The 23,499-nt window shown below is 41.1% G+C and overlaps 1 protein-coding gene across 5 annotated transcripts in view; it reads left to right on the plus strand.

Moving 5' to 3' along the window:
- Positions 1–41: 41 nt before the first annotated feature.
- FERRY3 (FERRY endosomal RAB5 effector complex subunit 3) overlaps positions 42–23,499 on the plus strand; it is a 41,256-nt gene continuing 17,798 nt past the window's right edge. The window contains exons 1-11 of one of the 5 annotated variants that reach the window (XM_075002944.1): positions 42–175; positions 2,013–2,272; positions 3,466–3,660; positions 3,937–4,082; positions 5,233–5,414; positions 9,326–9,425; positions 9,515–9,636; positions 16,027–16,133; positions 17,022–17,219; positions 20,471–20,599; positions 22,983–23,057. In XM_075002944.1, the coding sequence (XP_074859045.1) occupies positions 3,483–3,660; positions 3,937–4,082; positions 5,233–5,414; positions 9,326–9,425; positions 9,515–9,636; positions 16,027–16,133; positions 17,022–17,219; positions 20,471–20,599; positions 22,983–23,057 (1,237 nt within the window). In that variant the 5' untranslated portion in view covers positions 42–175; positions 2,013–2,272; positions 3,466–3,482. Of the gene's footprint in view, positions 176–2,012; positions 2,273–3,465; positions 3,661–3,936; positions 4,083–5,232; positions 5,415–9,325; positions 9,426–9,514; positions 9,637–16,026; positions 16,134–17,021; positions 17,220–20,470; positions 20,600–22,982; positions 23,058–23,499 lie in introns of those variants that run through there. The other 4 variants (XM_075002953.1, XM_075002961.1, XM_075002934.1 and 1 more) reach the window with 4 other exon arrangements.

Here is a 23,499-nt window from a genome sequence, read left to right on the forward strand (position 1 = left end):
ATCTGAAGGTGCGGTATCGTCCCGCTCCAGCGGCCGAGAAAGCGGATTGGCTGCTTAGGCCGCCTGCTGGGGCTGAGGTGCGGGAGGGGGCCGCAGCGCGCGCTGGGAGAGATCTGCGTCCCGTCACTCGCGCTGCCGGGGCTGCGGCCGTTGGCGAGACTGGCTTAAAGCTCGGGTGGGTAAGAGAGCCGGGGCCAATGGTGAGGGGGCACGCGGGGCCCCGAGCCAAGTGACACCCCCGCCCCCAGCCTGGGGAAGGGCCAGGACAGGCCCCGCCCCCTCCTCTTCTCCCCCGCCCATGGGCCCGATTGCCGGCAGCGGCGGGGGACGCAGCAAAGGGGCCCGGTCTCGCTGCGCATCCCCAGCCGCCTTTCCCGCAGTGCATGCGGGGCGGTGCCTGCGGCTGTGGCCGCCTGGTTCCGCTTCCCCGCCGCTACCAGGGAGTGCGGGGGCTGCAGCCCCGCTGCTGCTCGTTTCCTTTCCCGCCACCCCAGTTCCTCTGCTGGCCAGTCCTTCGCCCCACCCACTAGTGGCTCTTGGGGGGCAGGTGCACCCCCCGATGCGTGACACCTGCCGCCCAGGCACTGCAGGCTGCTGTGCCGCTTGCTTGGGTGCCAGTAGACGCTGGTCCTCCCCAAAGCCTCATGCTGCGGAGGTGTGCCGTGATCTCCTGTGGGTAGCGGCTGCCGGGCTAGGCATGGGTCTCCCACTTGCTACCTTGGGGCAGCACATAGCACCTGCGTTAACATTGTTTCGGCGTCAGGTTAAAGCTATCATTATACTCGGGCTTTTAGTGGTGTGTGTGTGTGTGCGTGATCCTTCTTTTGAGATGTTTCAGTAGGTCTTATGTCCTTACTGCGTTTTATATTTTTAAATCTCTTATATATGTTTAAAAATTTTTGTAAGGCGCTTTGAATATTTGAAATGGGGTGAGTAAAAATTTTAAATACATAAATAAATAAATAAATAGCACAGGTCATACTGGCCGGAGTATCTAGAAAATGAGGCACTCAGAACTAAACACTCATCATGATCCTTATGAACTAACTCAGGTTGACAAGGGCTCCTGGGAACAATGTTTTAAGGGTGAACCCTCAGACATCATTGACTCTGACTGTGGAGGAGTAATGGGGAGATTTTGTCCACTCCATCTCCTCTGCCCCCCAAAATGCCAGGGTGCAGCTTCCCACTGATACCAGGTTGGTGTCTGGTAGGTGATACACCAATTTTACTGCAGCCAGAGAAGTTCTCTCTTCGAGAGGTCCTTTCTATTCAGAGGGCTTGTCTACATTAGCTCCTTCCCTCAAAGGGGGCATGTAAATGAGAATAGCAGTGAGGTGCTGCACTGCATATGCAGTGCCTCATTAGCTTAATTCTTGCCATGTGAACTATGGAGTTGCAGACTTTGAAGCCATCAGCAAGCCATGTAGCCACAGGCTCTTTGAAGTACCTGTGCAACTTCAAAGTGCCCGTACTCACACAACGTTTTGGCGTGGCACTTCATTGCTATTCTCTGCTCGGGCTTGTTTACATGCCCCCTTCAAAGGTGGGGGCTAGTGTAGAAAAGCCCATAGAATTGCCAACCTTCTAATTGCAAAAAACCAAACATCTTTACTGCCCCCCATCCCTGAGGCCCTGCCCCTACTGGCTCCACACTGCACTCCCCCTCCCCCATTTGGTCACTATTTTCTGCTCCTACATTCTCATTCCTTTTCACTGAGGTGGGGCAGGAGGTTGCTGTGTGGGAGGTGTTGGGGTGTCTGACTGGGGCTGTGGCCTCTGGGGTGGGACTGGGGATCAGAGGTTTCATGTACAAGAGGTTGGAGTGTAGGCTGCTGGCTCTGTGAAGGAGTTTGTGTGCAGGAGGGAGCCTAGTGCGGTCATTGGAGTGTTGGAGGAGACTCAGGACTGGACGGGGTTGGCTGCAGGAGGAGGTTCAACGGATGGGCTCCAGGCAGTACTTGGGCATGGGCAGCTCCCAGGAGGCAGTGACATGTCCCTCTCCCTTATAGGCTGTAAGGTGGCTGGGGGATCTGCATGCTGTCCCCATCTGCAGGTGCTGCCTCTGCAGTTTCCATTGGCTGTGTTTCCTAGCCAATGAGTGCCGTGGAGCTGACACTGTGGGCACGCAGCGTGTGGAGTCCCCATGACTGATCCTGAGCCATATAAACATCAATTTTCATTCTAAAATTGATGCTTAACCCAAAAGATTCTGTCCACATTTTAAAATGAACATATCTGCATTAAGAGGCAGTGACATCCCAATTAAAAGGTATGTTCTTTTTCTACTTAAACCTACTAATGTATAGTATTGGAAGCAGTGTTTGCAACATGCCACTCATGGTAGATTGTACTATCCCAAGAGCATGTTTGCATTTAGGGGCCTACTGCAAGATTTTTTTAAAGTGGGTACTAAATCCATATTTAGTCACTAAAATCTGTAGAAGCCTCCAGGTGCCCAACACTTCTGAAAATCCAGGCACTTATTTAAGTACAGGTTGAACCTCTCAAGTTCGGGACCATCAAGACCTGACTGGTGCCAAACAAGAGAATTTGCTGGGTCACAGGAGGTCAATATTGTCTAGTATTATTACCAACACTTCAGCTGGGTTTACACTTGCCCCCAACTTCGAAGGGGGCCGTAGTAGTCAGGGTAATGGGAGATTGCTAATGAAGTGCTGTGGTAAATATGCAGCACTTCATTAGGCTAATTCTCCCCTGTGGCAACTTCAAAGTGTTAAAATTAGTAGTACCAGTATGTGTATACCCGGGGAGTAAAGGCACTTCGAAGTGCCCATGGCTACATGCATGCTGGCACTTTGAAGCTGCCGTGGGGGAGAATTAGCCTGATGAAGTGCTGCATATTCACCACAGCACTTCATTAGTAATCTCCCATCACCCTGATTACCATGACCCCTTCGAAGATGGGGGCAAGTGCAGACAAGCCCTTCTACTGCTTATTGGGCTCTTAGAAGGCATTTAGGAGTAAATTACAGCTAAATGACAGCACAGAATGGTGAGAGCCAGGACTGGTGGCTGGAAACAAACTTTATGAGATCTTAGGAAACTTGGCAACACCCAGGAAAGCAATTGTGTGGCTAACTAAAATTCTGTCAGATTACAGATGTTGCTGGACAAGAAAGTGCCAGACTAGAGAGGTTCAACCTGTACAGAAATGTGATTTTTTTTTTAAGGAGTCTAAGGGCAAATCTCCACTAAGGTGCTACATGAGCACAGCGCATCAATTAAGCTTTGCCAGTGTAACTCCTCTAGTGAAGACATGCTATGCTGATTTGAAGAGCGCTGTCCCATTGGCATAATGACTCCACCTCAGCAAAACGTAGAAGCTATGTCAGCAGAAATGCTTGAATATTTTAATTTTTGCTGAAATTATGTTTTGTATTTAATATTGTGAACACTGGGAATATATAAAAGATAAAACAAGCTGTTTTGCTGATTATGCAGAAAATTGACAGAAGAAGATGAAGACCAATAAAGGAAATACCTGCACTAGAGAGAGAGAGTTTTTGTATAAATTCAATGCTGGAAATCAGCGCTTTGTGCTTACAGTGCCTCTCAAATTTCCTGTGCAAGACAACGCTAGTCACTTGCATGGACGTCTAATGCTCCTGCACGATTTACCATGCTTCATAGAAAATGGTGAGCATTAAGTTTGTAAATTATCAGTGTCATATGTATTACGATGCTGTGACAGACTAAGCAAAAGGGTATTGAAAGATTATTAAAGAATTTTTAATAGTATTTAGCTATTTTTATGCTTTAACAACATATTAATGTATGTGGGAAAATGTGGTCAAGTAAACTTAGCTGTTTCAAAATATACAAAATATGCATACAGTTGTTGAAATTTTCCTTTATTCTTAATTACTCATAGTAAATTCTGGTTGATGGCACATTGTTTTCTTATTACAATAGACTTAAAGCAATCTCTTAGTCAGTTCATAGAGGAAGAGTGCATAAAAGATTATGATAGAGAAGCAGAGGTGGCACTGGAAGCTGTGAAATCAGGAGAAGTGGATATGCACCTGTTGGCAAATGCATGGGCTAAAGCTTACACAGAGGTGAGTCAGAGTCATGAATTTTCAGAGGTTTGCTGTGTGTGTTATCTTCAAAGTGTATGTAAACAGGATTGGAAGTTACACTGAAATTCAGTTTCACTGAGCAATCCATGTGGTAATAATTTGGCTCAGAACTCATTGTTCAAATTTTTAATTGTGTCAGTGGAGCTATCTGTGAAAAGACAATTTCCGTAAGGGCATGGCTATGCAGCCTGCTGGTTCAACAGGCAGTGATCAATCCAGTGGACGTCGGTTTGTCATGTCTAATATAGACTAGTATGGACATGATAAATTAACTGCTAAGTGCTCTCCCGTTGACTCTAATATTTCATCAGAATGAGAAGCTTAGGCAGAGTTGATGAGAGGGTGTCAGCTGTTAACTTAGCACATTGAAAACACCCCAGTAAGTAAATCTGAGATGTCAACTTCAGCTAACTGACTCCCACTGGATTGATCACTGCCTGTTGAACCAGTGAATTGGGTAGCCATGCCATTACTGAAGTTGTGTACATGTCAATGGCCCAGGGTAGTGTAGACAAGGTCTGAGTTTTCATAAATAGCTCTTTTGGCCAAATCCTGCCCATCATTTAAAGGTATAACCCTCATTGAAATCTATTGGATTGAACACACACAAACAGGGGCAGAATCATCGTAGTTCTTTGCCTAAGACTTTTTCTATCAGTGCTAATAAATTGACTCCTTTTTTACACGGCTAAGTAAAAGAAGAGACCTAATAGGAAATTTAACTTTTCTTTTTAAAGTGTTCTCACAGATAGGGAATGATAAATAATTTTTATTTTTTAGTTCTTCCTCATTTTCAGGTACAGAATGTTAGGTAAGTTTATTAGTTATACACATTTGAAGGGTGAGCAGTCCCTGTTCTGTTACCTCCATCATAGGGTTCTGGGGAGGAGAGTGGCTTTGATAGAAAGGAAGGAAAAACAGATGGCTGGAATGGGAAGATGGAGAAGAAAGAGAAAACATTGAAAATGAAAGTAGATGGAGAGAAGTCAAATGAGAGAATGAAAATGCTGTGTTGAGAATTGCACAAAATGACAAGCAGTATTCACTCTGTTACGGACTTTGGTTCCATATGCTAGTTTAAAAAATTCCACATCATACTTTAAAATATTTGTACTTTATTACTTTGTAGACAACATTAGAACATGCAACACCAGAAGAACCTAGCTGGGATGAAGATTTTGCAGATGTGTACCACGATCTGATCCATTCTCCAGCTTCTGAAACTCTGTTAAACCTGGAACACAACTATTTTGTTAGTATCTCAGAATTAATAAGCGAAAGAGATGTGGAACTCAAAAAATTACGCGAAAGGTATTTTTTTATTTTAGCTTTTTTATTCCTTTAAAAACTGTGCAGAATCAGCTAAAATACAAAAATGCAACTTTGAGTCTAATCAAAACCTAGAAAATGCTAAAGCAAAGGTAATCGGAATCACATTGATATGTTTGTTTCGCATACATTGTGGTGTACGTAATTTTTTATAGTTGCCAAATAGTCAGTGGGGCCACCGGATGATCATAGTGCTAAAGGAACAGTCAAGGAAGACAAGGACAGTGCATAGAAGCTAAATGAATACTTTTGCGTAGGTCTTCACTTCAGAGGGTATGTGGGAGATTCCCATACCTGCGCTGTTCTTTTTAAGTGACTGATCTGATGAATTGGCCCAGATTGAGCTGCTAGTAAATGAGGTTTTAGAACAAATTGATACATTTAACAGTAATAGGTTATTGGGAGCTGATGGTATTCACTCTAGAGTTCTGTAGGGACTCAAATAGGGTAAACCCATTCGATATGTGCTTATCTCATATTAGCGTGATTAGAGGGGGACCCAGGAAGCTCCAGCCAGAGGCAGCAACTGCTGTTGCACAGGTGAGTACGGAGGACATCCCTCTGTCAAAAGGAAACAGAGCTGGCACAGCCCACTGCTCCTCTGAGTGCTGGTGCCAGGGGGCAGGGTTGGGGGAACCCCTTGTTAACAGGGATCACCCTGTTAAAAGGCACCTGGCTAGTGGAGCAAAGCTCCCCTAGTTCAGCCACAGGCAGAAGCCACCACACGGGTGAGGGACGAGGAGATCCCCTTGTCAAGGGGGATCAGATTTTCCCCTGCATGCCATCTGCGGGAGGGTCAGGGAGCCCAACCACTGTCCCCAGCAGTGGCACTCGGGGGAAGAGCTGGCTGTGCCAGCTCTCTTCCCCTTTGACGGGGATCTCCTCCCTCCTTGCCTGTGTAGTGGCAGCTGCTGCCTGTGGCTGAGCTGGGGGAGCTGTGCTCCAGCAGCTTTTTAACATGGTGGTGGGGGGAAACGCTATTAACAAGGGACTCTCTGACCTCCACCCCAGCAATGGCACTCAGGGGAAGATCTGTTTCCCTGTGACAGGGGGATCTTCTCCCCTCTTGCCTGTGCAGCGCAGCTGCCTCTGGCTGAGCTGATGGAGCTTTGCTCCAGCAGCCCTTTTAACAGTTAGGATCCCGGTTTATCAAGGGGCCCCACCGAGCCCCCCTCCGCCCCCATGATGGCACTGAGTGTACCCCAGGCCAGCTGCGATCCCCCTTCACAGGGGAGTGCCTCCCCCATTCTGCTCTGGTGCCAGTGGCTGCTGCGATTGAGCTGGATCGCAGCCAGCCAGCCAGCAGCCTTTTAACACAAGGATCCCTCTTAACAAGGGTATCCCCACCCCCTGCCTCCTCAGCCGTAGCACCCAAGGGCAGAGCTGGCTGAGCAAAGTGCTCTGCCAGCTCTCTTCCCCCTTAACGGGGCAGCAGCAGCTGCTGGTGCTGAGCTTGTGGCCCCGACCCCTCAACTTGCGCAAATTTCAAGTTATGCCTGGCTTTTCAGGAACGTAATTCTCACGCAAGTTGAGGGTCTACTGTATACAATTGCAGAACCACTAACTTTAGTATATAACTGATTTGTTAAATAAGATTCTATACCAGATGGCTGGAAGATAGCTAATTTGATGCCAATATTTTAAAATGCTGCAGAGCTGAACTGAGTTATTACAGGCAATAAGTCTGTATTTAGCTCTAGAGAAGTTAGTTAAAACTATAATAAATAACAGAATTACTATACACAGATGAATATGCTATGTTGGGGAAGTGTTAGCATGGCTTTTCTAAAGGGAAATCATACCTCACCAATCTATTCGAGGTCTCTGGGCTCAGCAAACATTGGCAAGAGTGATCGTGTGTACAGCAAAGTTACGACATTTGCTTGTGCGACATTTGCAAATTCAATAATTTGTGAGCAGCCGCTGTTTCCCCGGGGCTCCATGCGGAGAGTGCTGGTGGCCGCCGCTTGCTCGGGGCTCTGAGCCTGCTGTATTTGTGAAATTCAACATTCACAAGAGTTCTCAACACCGAACCCTCGTGAATGTTGCGACCCTACTGTATATACTAAACTTGAACTTTCAGAAAGCCTTTCAAAAAGATCCCTTATCCAAGGCTCCCAAGCTAAGTTAAGTAGTCAGGGATAAGAAGGAAGGTCCTCTCATGAATCAGCATCTGGTTAAGACAAAGGATAGAAACAAATATTTAGTTTTCGCAGCAGTGTGCGTTAAATAGTGATGTCCCCAAAGATACTGCAGAGGGAGCAGTGCTGTTCATCATATTTATAAAGGGTCTAGCAGAAAAAAGGTAGCAAAGTTTGCAGATAATACAAAAGTACTTAGCATAGTTAAGTCCAAAGATGGCTGCAAAAAGTTACAACAGGATCTCACAGAATTGGGATCTGACTGGGAAAAATGGAAGATGAAATTCAGTGTTGGTAAATGCAAAGTAATACACGTTGGAAAATATGATCCCAACTTGCCATACAAAATGATGAGATCTGAATTAAACTTACTACTCAAGGAAGAGATCGCAAACTCATGTTAATAGTTCTCTGAAAAACATCTTTTCATTGTGCAATGACAGTCCAAACAGCAGAATGTTAAGGAATCATTAGGAAAGGGGTGGATAAGACAAAATATTATATAATGCCAATATAGAAATACATGGTATGCCCATACCTTAAAAACTGTGTGCAGTGCCGGTTGCCCCATCTAGAAAGATTAAAATTGGAAAAAGTACAGAGAAGGACATTAAAGATGATCAGTACTAGAGAACAGCTTCCATACAAGGAGAAATTAAAAAGACCAAGTCTGGTCAGTTTAGAAGAGAGACGACTAAGGGGCGATATGATGGCTATAAAATAGTGAATGGTGTGGAGAAGGAGAATTGAAATCCATTCATGTAGCCTCTGGTACTCATGCTACCTAGTGAAATGAATTGGTGGCAGATATAAAACTATAGGAAGACTTCTTCACACAATGCACAGCCAACTAGTGGAATTCATTGCCAGAGGATGTTGTGAAGGTCAAAATATAAATGGGTTTAGAAAAGAATTACAACAGGAGATAAGTTCATGGAGTGTGGGTCTGTGAGTAACTACTAGTCAACGTGGTTAGGAATGCAGCTCTGTAGTCTGAATATCCTTACATCTCTGGCTGCCAGAAGCTGGGAATGGAGGAAATGGGATAGATCACTCAGTCCTGTTCTGTTAATTTCCTCTGAAGTATCTGGAACTGCTGTTTGTCAGAAGATGGAATGCGGAAGTTGGTGGGCCATTGATGTGACTAAGTATGGCTGTCTTTATGGTCTTATATTTTTAAAAAGAATGCAGTACATCGACAGTGAGACATCTATTTATTTAGATTCTAGAAAACTCAAAGTTGACTCCTATACTAAAGCCCCAGTACCATTTAACATGCCTTAAGAATGCAAACCAACCACTTCCTCACATCAGAAGTGGGAGAAAAGACCTTCACTTCATTATAGTTTAGAATACATATTATTGGTACGTTGGAGTCTAAAAATTAGATGGCTGAAAAACTGCAAAAATTTTCTTTATCCACTAGGGAAAATATATGCAATGCTTTCTTTATAGCAAAAATAAAAGCTAAAGATTAAATACCAAGATGAATTAAAATCTGCTTGCTTTACACAAGTATTCCCAGTGAAGTTCCTTGCACTACTCGTATGGACATGTTATGTAGGTTTGGCTCTGGTTTTCGGATTTTTTTCCCTTCAAGTTTAATTTTATATTTAAACCTATCTTAAGTATGAAAATATTGATATTGTAGTTGATATCTGTAAGTAACTAAGCTTTCAACATTGGCAGAGATATCTAGAAAGTTTATTTAATGTGATATACATTGATCTAAATAATTGGCTTCTGTTTTAGACAGGGAGCAGAAATGGATAAGGTCATGCAAGAACTAGGAAAGTCACTAACAGATCAAGATGTGAATGCATTGGCTGCTCAGCATTTTGAATCTCAACAGGTAAATTAAATTGAGTGAATGGGAGTAAATCATGTAAAGAATTGTCTTAAAGGAACATGAATTGGTTGGAATGATATCTACTTTTTTAGGTTTTGGAGAATAAATGGACCAGTGAACTAAAACAATCCACAGCCATCCAAAAGCAGGAGTATCAGGAATGGGTGATAAAACTTTATGAAGATCTAAAAAATCCCAACAACAGCTCAATCAGGTATTTATCTCTGCTGGAAAGTTCCCACTCTAAATATTCTTTCTGTTGAACTACAGTATTTACAGGAGCTTTTTAGTAATTTTTTATCTAATAGTCATTTAAATTGAAACTATGTTTTGGAAGTCTGAATACTGCTGAAAGGGGAACCATCACACATTCTTTTTAGAAGACAGAAAATGTAAAACGCTTCCTATTGGGATTAAATGTGTTTAAGCTGTGTCCTCCTACTTTTCTTTTACTATTAAAAAAGTGTATTTCTAATATAATGCATTCTGAGGTCATTTATAGATGATTTGCAGTATTACAGAATGTGTAAGATTTATAAACACTTAATTCATACTACAGGTTTTGATTTAATATACTTTTAAGGAAATGAACTCCTTCTTGGATGGCTGTTACCTGGTAACTGGAAAAATTCCTAGTTCTTTGTGACTGCTGGTGTGCTAAGGTTGAAGAAACACTTTTCTGACTACAGGCTAGAATGTGCACTAGAGGCAAATTATTGCTCACCATCTTGCGGGAATTGGCTTCTATACCCCATGTGCAGTATACATGTTTGCAGGTTCATAACTGCTCCCTCAGCCAGGTACCAGAAAGGAGAATACAGTTTCAGGGATAGGTTAGTCTGGGGTAGGGAGGAACCAGCATGGAGTCACAAGTATTTGTATGCAAATAGGCATGGGCAGAAAGAAGAGGGGACTGTTGTGGAACATGAACTGTTGCTGCGCTTGAAAGATTATAGGGAATGTGATGTTCACTGAGATAACATGGCAGCATCTAACTGTTTCTAGCAAAGAAAGGAGAATGGAGATTGCATCCATTGGAGTGGAAGGGAAGACGACAGATAATGAAAACCAGAATACTTTATTATATCTCAATTTTTTTATTCCAAATTGACATGCAGAATATTGGAATACATGTTTAAAGTTTGTTCAGCAGTACTTGTCAGTTGTCAGGTCATTTCTATAATACATATTCGGGAATTTATTATTAAAAAAGCAAAGCTGAGCTACTATCTATTGTAGTGAGCAGAGATCAAAAAGGAAAAAATTGCAATGTTCTTATCAAGTTCTACCCTCCATCCTAGAATGTGTCTCACTACGTTGTCAGTATAAAATTAAGAAAGTTGACATCTAAACCCTCATAGGCTAAATTCACAGTTAACAGCTTGCTAAGGTAAATAGGCAGTTCATGATTTTCAGAGATAAAGTAAACCCTTGATTTAACGGAGTAATGGGGAGAGGGTTGTCTATTAAAGCCAAATGTCCATTAAATCCAAAGAGTTTAATTTATTCACCATAGCAACATCCCCAGCCAGGCTTCTCCCCCCACAGCTGCAGCTGCAGCTAGGACCACAGGAGTGGCTGGGACTAGTGCTGCAGCCTCTGGAGCTGCCACACGCTTTTCCCACCAGGGGTGGGGCACATATGTGGGCAAGTGGCACTCACATACACACCCCACCCCTCGTGGGAGGAGCATGTGGCAGCCCTTCCAGCCGTGGCTACAGTAGCTTCGTTATTACCAAAGACTGTTAAATCAGGGTCCATTGAATTGAGGGTTGACTGTACTGGGCCTGACTTGCCTCCTACATTGCTTTTACACCAGTAAAACTATAGAGACTTAGCAGAGTGTGATGGGTTGTTCAAACCATGCACTGGAACGGAGGGGGTTAAAGGGTAATAATGGTCTCTGATAACCCATCCCTCCACCCTGCAGAACCAGGGTTGAAAATACAGCAACCCAGCTCAGAAGGGGCAGGAGTAGTGCAGAGCAAATTGTTCTAGGTTTTTCCTAGAAAAAGGGCTAGAGATGCCTCCCTGAAAACACCAGGACTGTATGCTCAGCCTCATTGGGGCTGACAGTTGTTTTCCTTTCTGTTTTTCCTGATCTGCGACCAGAAATGTTGAGAGTGGTAGTAGGAAACACAACACAGAGGGCCCATACCCTTCCGACGGTTCACTGCTGACCTTCCTAGAGCCCTAGCTTACAGCTCAGTGAAGTGAGTGGGCCTGGGCTCCCATACCACTACCTCCCATGATGTCTGACTTTATGCTAACTACTAGGCCATCCAGCCCACCATGGACTTTACTACAACCAGTTTCTTCCAATCTAAAGTTGTGTAAGGTGACATGAAAATCATCTTGTGTGTAGGTCCTGTTTGCCAGTTCAGTAATTCCCCCCCATCCCACAACCATAAGTGTTAGACACAGTTTTTAAGATGCATTTGTTATTTTGACGTCTCAGTTTTGGGTACTCTGTTTCATAAAATCCTAGGGATGGAAGGGACCTTAGGAGGTCATCTAGTCCAGTTCCTTGCCTAAAGCAGGATCAACCCTAAGTAAATCATCCCAGCCAGGAAAAGCCACAGGACTGAGAAACCTCTAGGGGTGGAGATTCCACCACCTCTCTAGGTAAAGCATTCCAGTGCTTCACTGCCCTCCTGGTGAAATAGTTTTTCGTAATATCCAGCCTACATCTCTCCCTCTGTAATTTCAGACCACTACTCTTTGTTCTGCCATCCATCACTAATGAGAACAGTCTCTCTCAATCATCTTTAGAGCCCTCCTTCAGGAAGTTGAAGGCTGCTGTTAAATCACCCCTCACTCTTCTCTTCAGCAAACTAAGAAAGCCCAGATCCCTCAGCCTTTCCTCAGAGGTCATGTGCTCCTGCCCCCTAATCATTTTAGTTTCCCTCTGCTGAACCCACTCTAATGCATCCACATCCTTTCTGTACTGGGGTTGGGGGGCAGAACTGGACACAATACTCCAGATATGGCGTCACCAATGGCGAACAGAGGGAAATAATAACTTCTCTAGATCTGCTGGACATGCTTCTCCCGATGCACCACAATATGCCATTAGTCTTCTCGGCTGCAAGGGCACACTGTTGACTTGTATCCAGCCTCTTGTCCAGCAGAATGTTGTTGGAAATGGTATCAAAAGCATTGCTAAAGTCAAGTTATATCATATCCATTGACTTTCCCCATGTCCACGGAGCCAGCTATCTCATCAGAGAAGCTAATCAGATTGGTTAGGCATGACTTGTCCTTAGTGAATCCATTTTGACTACTCTTGATCACTTTCCACTCTTCCAAGTATTTCAAAGTGGATTCCTTGAAGATCCCCTCCATGATTTTTCTGGGTACTGAGTTAATGCTGACTGATCTAAAGTTCCCTGAATTGTTCTCTTTTCCTTTTTCAAAGATGGACATTACACTTGCCTTTTCCCAACCATCTAGGACCTCTCCTGATCTTCACAAGTTTTCAAAGGTAATAGCTAAAGGCTCTGCAGTGACATCTACAAATATCTTCAGTACCCTTGGATGTATTAAATCCAGACCCAGGGGTTTATGTGCGTCTAGTTTTTCTAAATAGCTCTTAATCTGTTCTTAACCCACTGAGGGCTGCCCACCTTCTTTCCATACTGCATTGCCTAATGCCATAGTCTGGGAGCTAACCTTGTTCGTGAAGAAAGAAGCAAAAAAAAATTGAGTACTTCAGGTTTGCCCACATCATATGTCACCAGGTTACCTCCCTGATCCTGTAATGGCCCCACATGCTCCCTGATAACTCTTATAGTTAAAATGTCTGTAAAAAACCTTCTTGTTACCCTTCACATCCCTTGCTAGCTGCAGTTCCAGTTGTGCTTTTGCCTTTCTGATTTACTTCCCTGCATTCTCCAGCCATATATTTATACTTCTCCTTAGTCATCTGTCCACATTTCCATTTCTTATATGCCTCCCTTTTGAGTTTAAGTTCACGAAGGATTTCCCTTGTAAGCCAAGCTGGTTGCCAACCATATTTGCTTTTCTCACTGCACATCAAGATGGTTTGTTCCTGTGCCTTCAATAAAACTTCTTTAAAATACTGCCAGTTGTCCTAAACTCCTTTCCTCTTCATACTAATTTCCCTGGGGATCCTGCTCATCAGTTCTCTCAGAGAGCTGGTTTGCTCTCCTGCAATCAAGGGTCTGTATTTTATTGCTTACCTTTCTTCCTTTTGTCAGGATGTTGAAATCTACCATCTCATAGTTGCTGCAGCCCAGGCTGCCCACCTACTTCTATTTTACCCCCTAGTTCTTCCCTGTTGGTGAGTAGCAGGTCAAGCTGAATATGTCCCCTGGTCATTTTCTTCAGCACCTGTACCAGGAAGTTATCCCCAACATTCTCCAAAATCTTCCTGGATTGTCTGTGTGCTGCTGTATTGGTCTCCTAACAAATGTCCAGATGCTTAAGTGTCCCATGAGAACCAGGGCCTATGATCTAGAAGCTTCTCTTGGTTGTCTGAAGAAATCCTCATCTACCTGATCTGGTGGTCTACAGCAGACACCAACTACGTCATCGCTTCTGTTGCTTGCGCCTCTAAGCTTAACCCAAAGACTCTCAGCTGACTTTTCTTCCTCCATATACTGGAGCTTTGAGCAATCATACTTCCCTCTCACATACATCTCAACTCCTCCTCCTCCTCCTTTTCTCCCCGCCTGTCCTTTCTGAACAGTTTATACCCTTCCATGACAGTGCTCTAGTTATGCGAGTCTCAGAGAGCTAGCCAAGTTAGTCTGTATCTGCAAAAACAACAAGAAGTCCTGTGGCACCTTATAAACTAACAGGTATTTTGGAGCATAAGCTTTCGTGGGCAAAGATCCGCTTCATCAGATGCAACGTGATATGCGAGTCATCCCACCAAGTCTTCATTATTCCAATCACTTCATACTTCTTTGACTGTGCCCGGGCCTCTAATTCTTCCTGTTTGTTTCCCAGGCTTCTTGCATTTGTGTACAAACACCTTAGATAGTTAGCTGATTGGCATACTTTCTCCTTTTGAACCAGGGGTGCTCCTTTGATGTTCCTTTCTCCTTCCCACTTACCTTGGCTCGTGTCATCAACCTCCAACAAACCCAGTTTAAAGCCCTCCTCGCTAGGTTTGCAAGCCTGCCTACAGACATGCTCTCTCTTCTCTTTGTTAGGTGGATCCTGTCCCTTCCTAGTAGCCTTGTTCCTGAAATAGAATCCCATGGTCGAAGAAACCAAATCCTTCTCTCCCCCAACTGTGCAACCCCATATTACTTTCGTAATTTGACAATCTCTACTTGGACCCCTTCCTTCAACAGGGAGGATGGACAAGAGCACCACTTGCACTCCATATTCCTTGTCTTTCTTCCCAAAGTTACATAATCTGCAGTTGTCCGCTCAAGGTTGTTCTTTGCTGTGTGATTTTTTTTTTTAAAAGACACTTCAGTTCTGTTTTCACCAAATGTTAGCTGCTGTAGTTGCAGAGTTGTCAGTTTATACTAGCTGAGTTTCTGACCCTTGTTCCTGTTTTTCAGAATGCCAAGGATTGTAGGCCCTTAGCAGTTCTGGAAATCAAGCACATCTCAAGTCAGGTTGTACCCAACTTAGTCCCCACTTTTGCAAATGCTTATGGATGGAGTAGTCATGTTGAGTTTGGTAGGATTACTCACAAGAGCTTTCAAAATTGAGATCTTTACTTACTTCCAAATACTTACAATGCTTACAAAAATTGTGATTTTTTTTTTAATTAAAAATTTAATTATGCTGAAACTTGTGGGGTTGCCTAGGAAGTACTAATACAGAATGCTGTCTTTTACTGGTTCAGCACCTTCCGACTGTGAGAGGAGAATATTTACTTATTAATATTTAATAATAAAGTTTAATAACTAACCTTAATTGATCTGGAAGATGTTTAAAAATTGAGAGAACACAAATTAAATCTGTTTAAAATAGTATGCACTGTTCAGTTTGATAATCAGATTACTTCTTTATCTTTCCTTTTTGAGAAGTTTGTCTTCATCTTCATCTAACATTACAGAAGCAAATATGGTTTGTTTATTTGTGGCTGAGTTGCACTGAGCCTGATGGATGACAACAGTGTTTGCAATTTGCTGGGGAATCCAGAAGGGGAGTTTAGGATTCTTAACGTCCCGCAAAAGAAATAGGGACTTTCATGTTATTCATTATGAATGAACTGTAGTGTATTTTTCTCTTTTAAAGGCACGATCAGAAGCTCTCCCACCAGATTGTAATTATTTTAAAGTAGGTCTAATTTGAAGCTCAGGTTCATTTTGATATCCCATTTTAAAATATCTACAAATGGATTTTTATAAAATCCAGAAACTTAAGGATTATTCACAAGATGCTCTGAACAGCTAGCTAGGTTAAGAAGAGAGATTCAACAATTATTTTTCTCAAATCTCTGCTCTTTATAGTGGAGTCTTTTCTGTCTGCTCAGATCAGGATAGGCCTATGATTTTTGGAATCTCTGGGTCTCGGCTCCATTGGATGAAGTTTTGGATGCCCTGACAAAAAGTTTTGGGAAAAAAAAATAATGCAAAACTACTAGAGCTTTTAAATTTATTTTCATTGATTTCAGTGAGGAAATTAAAGTTCAACCCAGTCAGCTGAGAGAATCTGTAGAAGGAAATGGAAGAATTTATGAAGAGCAGAGACAGTTAGAAGAAAGTTTTACGATTCATTTGGGTACGTATACTTTCATTATCCTATAGATGATCGTGTACTGAATTCTCAAGAAGACATTACGCTGAAGTATTACTCTACAAAATGATTTGTTGCTCCTACTTAAAACTGAGAATAAGTGATGAAACATTAAAATCCTTAGAATAAGGCATCATGAGCTGAACTGTTTAAACAATACTCTTGCATGTAGTTAACTAAGCAACTTTTTCTAGGAAAGATTTCATGGTGCAGTTGAAATGTTTTCTTTTATGTAGAGCCTGTTTCAGCTTCTGTTAAAGTCAGTGACAAAAGCTGAGAATTAGATCAAGTTCCAAAACAGAATTACCAAGACTGAAGTATTTAAAATGAACAGTTGTCGTTTGTTTATGTGATTTGTAGTTTTTTAATAGAATCTTTTTAATAGAATCTTAGGACTGGAAGGGACCTTGAAAGGTCATCTAGTCCAGTTCCTTGCATTTATGGCAGGACTAGTATTATCTAGGCCAGAGGTTCCCAACCTTTTCACTAGTGTGGACTCTGTCACCCCCCAAAAAACTGTTCAGATGCCCAATTGCCTCCCAAACTGTTTGCAGACCCCTCATCAAAGCCAATTGTAGCCACTATGTACCTTCATTAAATGAAAAAGAAAACCACAACATAGATTTTTTTGGACAGCAATTAGTAACATTATTGGAAGATATTTAATTTAAAAATAATAATAGATTGTAATTTTGCATTTATTTCAAACTTAAATAAAATGATCACAGAAAAATATATTTTAAATAAATTGCAACATTACAATATATATCTGAGCACTGGAAGGTTGACATCAGTGAATGCTCTAGGTATTATATAGTAACATATCTGAAGTTGTTAGTATTTGGTTCTCTTTGTGTTTTGCTTTTTACACAGGTGCCCAGTTGAAAACCATGCATAATTTGAGGTTATTGAGAGCTGATATACTGGACTTCTGTAAACACAAACGCAATCATCGAAGTGGAGTAAAACTTCACAGACTTCAAACTGCATTATCCCTCTACTCAACTTCTCTTTGTGGCCTGGTTTTATTAGTAGATAACCGAATCAGTTCATACAGTGGCATTAAAAGAGGTAAGTCATATCATTTGGTGCATCGTGAAAGTGAAAACCAAAGTTACCCTTGCAATCTTTACTCTTGCCCTCTAAACCTTCTCAGAAAGAAGCAGTTCGTATAAAATTTGATTGTAACACAAGTCCTCCATTTTTTTTTCTGACAGATCTCAATTTTTGTAGCTCAAATCTTGAATTTGCTTTATTTTATCTCTGTCCTCCATCATAGTACTAAAATAATCTTGTGTGTGTAGATCCCTCTCTCACTTGCCCATCACTCTGGAACTTTTTAGTAATAATACAGGTTGAACCTCTCTCATCCACACCATTGGGATCAGACTGGTGCCGAACAGAGAATTTGCCAGACCACAGGAGGTCAATATTGTCTAGCACATTACCAATGCTTAGGCTACTTACTGGGTTCCTTGAAGACATTTAGGGGTAAATTACAACTAAATAACAGCACAGAACACTGAGAGCCAGGACTGGTGGCTGTAAATAAACTTAATGAGACAACAGGAACCTTGGTCACACCCATGATAAGTGGTAGTCCAACTAACTAAAATCCTGCCGGATTATGGACGTTGAGAGTGTTTTGTATTAAACAGGCTCAGTCTGTACTTCGAGTGTGCTGAATGGCATATATCTTTACCAAGACCAAGGTTTTCACAGCTTGGTGCCTAAAGCTAGGCTTTAAAATCCATATTTAGTATCTCAAATAAATAGGCCTGACTTTCAGACATGTTGCATACGCCGAGTTAAAGTGAAAATCAGTTAAAGCTCTATGTACTTTCTACTCTAGCAAACAGTTGTGAGAGCACTCCTTTTAAATAGCTAACCTTGTATAGATGGTTAGCCACTGTGGGCAAGGCTACTGAAATTTTATTTGCCCTTGTTCCAATCTTGGCCACATGGGCTTCCTCTCAACCACATTACAGACCTCTCCCAGCTTCCTCCTGAAATTCAGTGCAAAATGTTTACATTTCAGATGTTTGTTTTGGCTGGAGCCACTTGTTACTGATTGGGTCTTCTGTCCCTGACATCCTGCCATAGCTTCTCTTTAAAAAAAATACTTCCAGTGAGAAGTAGAGTATTCCAAGAGAATAAAAACACAGTAGCAGCAGAAATTGCAGCATGATATCATTGACATTACTTATTTCTAAGCTTCTTGAGTTCTGAAAAGTGTGTTATCAATAATTATCTTTATTTTTTACATATTTGTTTATTGAAACAGACAAAAAATTGCCTAGTCTCATCCCTAGATATTTTTGACAACTAATAGAGTCCTAGCAAACAAAGCAGTTTCCACCATATACAACAGCAACTTATTAGACCTTAGAGAGAAGTGGGGTGGGGTGTAAGGGGGAAAATGTCTTCTGCTTGAAAACTGCTACTAAGAAAAATTCTTTCCCAAAAGCCCTCATAAAAGATTACCTGGTTGCATATTATGGAGGTCAACAAGATGTATAAAACAGATGAAAATGTTTATTACTGGGCTTTGCTTCCTTATTAGGCTGACAATATCAAGAGTGAACTCCACACATTTTGAAGATGTGTCCCCTTCAGTTTGCTTTTAATAATAAATAAAAATTCTGAACTTAGTGACTTTTATTTAGAGACAGATTAGAAGAAAATGCATGGGCACCAATCTTGCAACATAAATATGCAAGTGACCGGCAGAAGGACATTGAAGATAATGAGGCTTCATAGGTACCAGTCTGCCCATGCACTAAATATTATCGGATCAGGGCCATGTTATTTTTTAAGCCTTGTAACTTATTTGGATAACTTTGCTTATTTAGTCCCAGTATTGTAAGTATTTTATACATATGCTTCATAGGAACATATTGTGCCCTGCAAAAATTTCCAAATCCTTATCTGTGCTCATGTGAATTGCTGCAGTGGGACTACTTGTGTAAGTAAAGTTAAAGATTTTTGACTGGTTCTGAAAGACCAGCTATCTTTGATCCCACTCAGAAGAACTTACTATTAGTCTCTTACTCTGTGTTTGTGTCCATAGCAGCAGTTCTCAACAAGGGGTATGTGTAACCTGGGAGTACCCAGAGAACTTCTAGGGGCTGTATCAACTCATGTAAATATTTACCTAAAGTCTACTACAGGCTACAGGAAAAAGCACTTATGAAGTCAGTCCAAACTAAAATTTCATATAGAATATTTTGTTTGTTCTAATCTGTGTACTATACATACAATTTTAATTCAATTGAAATATAAATATGGTATGGTAAAAATGTGAAAGTCAACAATTTTTCCAGTAATAGTATGCTGTGACACTTTTTTCTATTTTTATGTCTGATTTTGTAAGGCTATGTCTTCGCTTCCAGGAAGATCGACGTGCTGTGGTTGATCTTTCAGAGTTCACTTTTCTGCTCTTGGTAGGGACGCATTAAATCAAACTAACAGGGTGCCTACATTGGCACCGGTACTCCTGCCCTTCATTGGGAGTAAAGGAAGCTGATAGGACCTTCTGCTTTAGTGTAGACCTGCCCTAAAGCTTTAAAGTGAAGTGAACCTTAGGAGTACATAGAACAAATCAGATTCTTGGAAGGGATACAATGGTCTGTAAAGGTTGAAAGTCACTGGTGTATAGCACCAAACAAAATGGGACCTTGATCTTGATTGCAGCCTTTGGGCACCTCTGGAAATTTTAATGTTAATTTTGAACACAAAATTGAACATTCATGTAGGGAGGTGCTTAATTTTATTCTGTTGCTCACAGAGAGACTCCTACCAACAGGGGTGCTTTTCTGTGATTATAAGGTCTGTATCTTTAGTGTCGGAGAACTAGGATGCTGATTCTGGCTTCCTAGATATCTTGTATATGAGATTTATCTCTGAATTCATTAATTCTGAAGCACATAATTTTTACACTAGTGGTTTATAACAGTTATTGGAAACTAACATTCCGATATATTTAAATATTTGCAGTAGGTACCAACAAAGAGGTCACAGCATTCAAATTTGTGTCTTACAAAATAAGAGGGAAAAAAACTACCTTATGCACACAGTATTTGTTGAGTTCAGGCAAGGTCTTTTAGGATTTCTTTGTATTCAGTATACAGAATCAGCCTTTGAAGACTTTCCTTTGTAAATAATCTGTTTAGTTCAAAAATGTTCTCTCCCTCCCTTTTAAAGCGGAGCATTGTAAATACAATGTTTGCTATTCTCTCTCACCAGCTGTCTAGAGTACTAGCACAAAATTATATAATAATCACAATAGCTGCAATTTATGTTTCAAATTTACTTTCTTTTAGATTTTGCAACAGTTTGCCAAGAATGCACAGATTTTCATTTTCCTGGGATTCAAGAGCAGCTTGAAATTGTGCAGCAAGTTGTACTTTATGCTAGAGCACAACGCAGCAGTAAGTCCAAAAGACAGCATGGTCAGTGGCAATCAAAATTATTTTTCTTGAAATAGAATACCCCTGTGACTAAATGCTTTGTGTATGTGTCTGTAAGGGCAAGTCATTTTTCTATGGATAGAATGGGAATGCACTGCCATAAAGCACCTTGGGATTAGGGGTTAGAGGGAAGGAGAAGAGTACTATATAAATAAATGATCACTTCTGTATCTTGAAACATAAAGGGTCTGCCAAGCTACAGTTTTCTTAACCTAAAACCTACAAAGTTTGGAATAAGGGTAAGAGATCTCAGAGAAGACAGAAGTATTAGGGGTTTCTGTGGTCTCTAATATGTTTACTTTGTCTCAGCGCTCTCTCTCCCTTTAATTCACGTTTTAGACACTCGTATGTAGGCAGAAAAACACTCACTTAACTAGATCCTTTCTCTTTTTGACACTTCAGAGATCTCTGAAAGACAGAATTAAATATCCACGTTCTAGGCAGAGAATAATTGTTTTCTTTGACATTTGTTTACTCTCTTGAACTGAATTAGTTTTAAAGGCATTGGCCCCAGTGTGGCACACTTATCTAACTATTATCAGTCCACCTGTTAATGTGTGGAGTAACGTTAATGTTCTCTTCCGGGGAGAATTGCTTTCTTATTTTCTAAGCTACTGATGAGCAAAGGTCAGGAGTTCAAATGTGCACTTTAATATAGTGCACATTGCCATATATCCTAAGCTTCTTACACTCATGATGTGTATCCTTTAGCTTTTAACAGCATTGTGTGTGTCCTCTTAGAGGGTAGGCTTGTGCCCTAAAAGAAAACACTAAAACAGTTAATATTTCCTCAGTGGTGTTCAGAAGCACACATAGGTTCTGCTAGATGCTTTGGCTCCATATTATTTTCTCCCCTCCAGTCAAGTGGAGGTATCTCCACGTTCATGAAGCCAAAATGAGAGGTTGGTTATACTTGAAATGCACCAGTAATTAATATGCTGTGTAATGAATAGGTCCATTCACCCCTCTTAAAGCTAAAGCTCCATTGTGTCTGTAAACTTTGGACAAACAATGTGGCATCAGGTAACAGAAAAAGACTTTAAAAAAAATCTTGTGATTCTGATGCCTAAAATGGCAGCTTGAGAGATAATGTGGTATGCCGTACTTTGTCCTTCTGTCCAGTTTAAGGCCTGACTATAGAAATAGATGTATTCTAGTCTGGTTTTGTTTGATTGTCTCTATCTGAAGTTTTAGAAGTTTTAGTTGGGGGTAGGAAATGACGAATATTTTGCTCACCATCACTGCGTAGTAAAAAAGAAAATTCCTTGACTGACCTAAGGACTGTGGGGGAGCACATCATTCACTCCTCTTCTTTGTATTTACAAGCAGCTAAGAGAGTTCATAAAATGACAGGAAATCTTCAACCACATGCTGTTGAAGCAGTAGTCATTCTTCTGTTTTCATTCAGAGAAGTACTTTTGTGGTTTAAGTGAGTCAGAAACGTGAGTAGGCTCACAAAAGTATATAGAGAAAGTATTTTTCTTTAGGAACCAGTATGTTGTAATGGACAATCTTATGAAAATAGTTGCCAGTATTTTCTTCGCATCCGGTTTCATGTGAACATCTCCATAGCTTTATGATATAAAGAAGTGACTTATTTCATTTAGTAAATCATTATATTGTTTTTTTATTTTTTTTACTCACCTTCACTGTTTTGTAGGAAATAATGGTAAATTGTTGGTTATGTATTAAGGGGCTGCTATAAAATTTTCATGTTTGCAAATTTAAAAAAAAATCAAATTATTGCTTTCCTTTTATCTGTAAGACTAATTAAGACAATAGGGAAATAATATAAAAAGGGTGAAGAGGGCAGCTTTAAGAACGTAGAGCAGTGGTTCTCAACCTATTTACCTTTATCTATGCAACTCTCTTTCTGTTATGTGGGCCACATCCACCCAGTGTACATACTATCTGTATGGGTCCAAAGATGTCACATGGGCCATAGTTGTGTACAGATTTGGCCACAGACAGGCCATGAGTTAAGAACTACCGGTCTAGAATGACTATATGGTCCTATCATGATGCTATGTGAGCTCCTTGCAAGTACAGTGAAATTATAATCTGCCTTCCTTACAAGGCTGTTGGGGAAAATAGTTTTAAGTTTATAGAATTCTGTTTCTACTATATTTGTGGTGCGTTTGATTTTTGGAGTGTGCCTAAATAAAGGACTGCTGCATGAAAGCTGAGTCAAAGGTATGATTTTGCATTTAGGGACTGATAGAGGGCTTACTTAAGTCCATTAACAGTTATTAATTTCACAGGGTTTTGGATTATAAAATGTCATGTGAAAACATTCAATCTCGTTTACCAAGAGTAATATAATAAATAGCTTACACAATATATTTAATGGTTATGTCACCTACAGATTCAGTAAACAGAAGTGGTGGAAATGAAGATAAGTCCAAGAATATTGAACGAAATCAATCAAATATTTTGCCTGGTGAGTACTGTTAGTGGGATTTCTATTTTTTTTAAGTGAGCTGTGCACCATAGATACATATTTTTAGTTCTGAATTCTGAGCATAAATTTGAAACTAGTCAACACTTGTCTTGAATTTGAGAGGAGGGATGTTCTTGTGGTTAAGGCACACGTCTTGTTCTCAGGATATCTGGTTTCTATTCTCAGGTTTGTTACTGACGCTGTGTCTACACTACAAAAATAATTTCGAAGTTGCTTGTCTACACACCCTACTTCGAATTTAAACTTTGAAGTAGGGCACTGCTCCATTCCTGGGAATGGAGTAAGGACTTTGAAGTTGGGCTCCCTACTTCAAAGTAAATTTGAAGTAAAGGAAAATGTGCATAGACTCTTTGCTGGCTACTTTAATGTAGTGCCTAACTTTGAAGTTAACTAGTGTAGATGCACCCTGAGAAAGTCACTT

The sequence above is a fragment of the Carettochelys insculpta genome, chromosome 1 (assembly GCF_033958435.1).
Source record: "Carettochelys insculpta isolate YL-2023 chromosome 1, ASM3395843v1, whole genome shotgun sequence".
NCBI lineage: Eukaryota > Metazoa > Chordata > Testudines > Carettochelyidae > Carettochelys > Carettochelys insculpta.